The following is a 2,500-nucleotide window of genomic DNA, read 5'->3' as shown; positions in this document are numbered from 1 at the left end:
AAAATAACAACAAAAATAAATAAATATATAAATAAAATAAATAAATATGCTTGTCACTGAAGGGCTGTCGCTTTGCTAATGTAAACGTTGAATTAAAAAATCAGGTTGTCGGTCACCATTCTTATTTTGGACTTATTATTATTATCATTGTTATCATCATCATCATTATTATTATTAGCCTAGATTGTTTGCGTTACCATCGTAGTAGTAGTAGTAGTAGTAGTATCATTATTTCTTATTTTGGACTTATCATTATCATTGTTATCATCATCATCATTATTAGATTGTTTGCGTTACCATCGTAGTAGTAGTAGTAGTAGTAGTAGAAGAAGTAGTAGTATCATTACCATCATCATTACTATTGATTATCATTATTATCATCATCATCATCATCATCGTCCGATCATCATACTGGTAGACGGCAAATACGTCAAGATTGCACTTCATTGCAAGGCTAGAGCAAGCTCTGCAGTATAAGAAACAATAATAGCAACGTCACCGACAACAGCAATACCAACAACAACAATACCAACAACAATACAACGACAATACAAGAAGAAGAAAACGAAGAAACAAACAACAATAGACCGCTTCCAAAAGACATACAAGGTCAACTCAACACACGCCTTTAAGTTTGACATCACTTACTCTTTATGTCATATTCGTGGGTGGCCTGGCCATTGACGTCACTCGTTGCCAAGGCGAGGAACAAAACTGCTACACAGGGGATCATCATGTCTGTGAGAGAGAGAAGAAAAGAAGTGATACTATGCAGCAAAAAAAAAAAAAATTCACGAACTGTATAATAATAATGATAGTATTTATATAGCGCTGAATCTTGTGCAGAGACAAATCTAAGCGCTTTCACACCAGTCATTCACATGCATGCATAACTCTAAAACTGTAGAAAACTGAAGACAAGGAAGAGGTAGGGGAGGGAGGCTATCTTTGTGAAGAGGTGGGGTTTAAGGCCAGACTTGAAAGACCTGAGTGCGGAGGCCTGACGAAGCGAAAGAGGAAGTTCATTCCAAATACAAGGTCCAGAGACAGAGAAAGAGCGGCGTCCAACAGTGGAGTGTTTGAATCTGGGTATGCGTGAACAGAGTGGATCCGAAGCCGATTGTAGAGAGCGAGATGGACTGTAGAGGTCAAGGCAGCCAGGACGATGCATCCACATTGAGCTGGACTACAAAATGCGTTCATTGTTTATGATGATGGTGGTGGTGGTGGTGGTAACAATGAAATTGATACTAATATTGATGATTCTGTTACAAACGAAATTGTGTTGTGTTACGGTTGTTTTTCTTTCTTTGTGTGTGTGTGTGTGTGTGTGCGTGTGTGTGTGTCTGTGTGTGTGTGTGTCTGTGTGTGTGTGTGTGTCTGTGTGTGTGTGCGTGTGTGTCTCTGTGTGTGTGTGTGTGTGTGTCTCTCTGTGTGTGTGTCTGTGTCTCTGTGTGTGTGTGTCTGTGTGTGTCTGTGTCTGTGTGTGTCTGTGTGTGTGTGTGTGTGTGTGTGTGTCTGTGTGTGTGTGTGTGTGTGTCTGTGTGTGTGTGTGTGGGTGTGTGTGTGTGTGTCTGTGTGACAACAGATTTTTCTGCGTGGAATCCATGCTGTTCTTCCCGTGGAGGGCACGTCGACGAAGTGCAGCACTACCCATTTCTTTTTCTTTCTTTTTTTCTGTCTGCAAGTTACTGTCAAGTCGATTTTGCCAGGAACAACTCTTTTGTTGCCGTGGGTTCTTTCACATGCGCTAAATAAATGCATGCTGCACACACGAACTCGGTTTATCGTCATATCCCAATAACTATAGCGTCCAGGTGGGGGCTGGGGGGGTCAGAAAAAGGTGACTATTTGTAATACCTCTTTGCATGTACCTCTTTGTAAACCTTCAGTTATTCCTCCCAATCAAGTGTGTTGTTTTTCTTCTTCTTCTTCTTCTTCTTCTTCTTCTTTTATTATACTTTTTTCATTTTTACACTGTGTTTTTCAAGTTTACTGAAGACTCTTGAGATAGAATTTAAAGCTTGTAAGAATGTCCGTTACATATTCTGCAGAATACCAGGGGTGGTTGTCGTTCTTGCTGTTGTTTTTTGTGTGTTTGCGTCTTCTTCTTTTTTCTTTTTTTTCTTCTTTTTTTTCCCCTTTTTTTTTCTTTTCTTTTGTTCTTCTTCTTCTTCTTTTTTTTTTTTGCTTTGTTTTATTTTGTTCATTTACTTCAGGTCAATTATCAGGCTCAGTGTCAGTCACAGCCATGTTAACTATACCTGCATTTCTTGTATGCGCGAACACAAGAAAAAAACACAACTAAAATGATGGAAAGAAGGAAGGGAAAAAAAACAACACAGAAAGAATCTAGGAGGGGAAGAAAGAAAAAGAGTGAAAAACAGAAGACACAAAAACAAAAAAAGAAATAATGAGGGCAAGAAAGATCAGAAGGAAGAAAGAAAGCATTCAAACAAGAAAACGAACAACATAGTAAAAAAAAAAAAAAAAAAAAATG

At 38.5% G+C, this 2,500-nt stretch overlaps 1 protein-coding gene across 1 annotated transcript in view; it reads right to left on the bottom strand.

Moving 5' to 3' along the window:
- The window catches only part of LOC143286447 (uncharacterized), a 24,880-nt gene that overhangs the window by 20,729 nt on the left and 1,651 nt on the right, over positions 1–2,500 (bottom strand). The window contains exon 2 of the mRNA XM_076594017.1: positions 649–738. Within this exon, the coding sequence (XP_076450132.1) occupies positions 649–736 (88 nt within the window). The 5' untranslated portion in view covers positions 737–738. The remainder of the gene's footprint in view (positions 1–648; positions 739–2,500) is intronic.

This window comes from Babylonia areolata, chromosome 10 (assembly GCF_041734735.1).
Source record: "Babylonia areolata isolate BAREFJ2019XMU chromosome 10, ASM4173473v1, whole genome shotgun sequence".
In the NCBI taxonomy this organism is placed as follows: Eukaryota; Metazoa; Mollusca; class Gastropoda; order Neogastropoda; family Buccinidae; genus Babylonia; species Babylonia areolata.
This window is presented reverse-complemented; position numbering and strand designations above follow the sequence as displayed.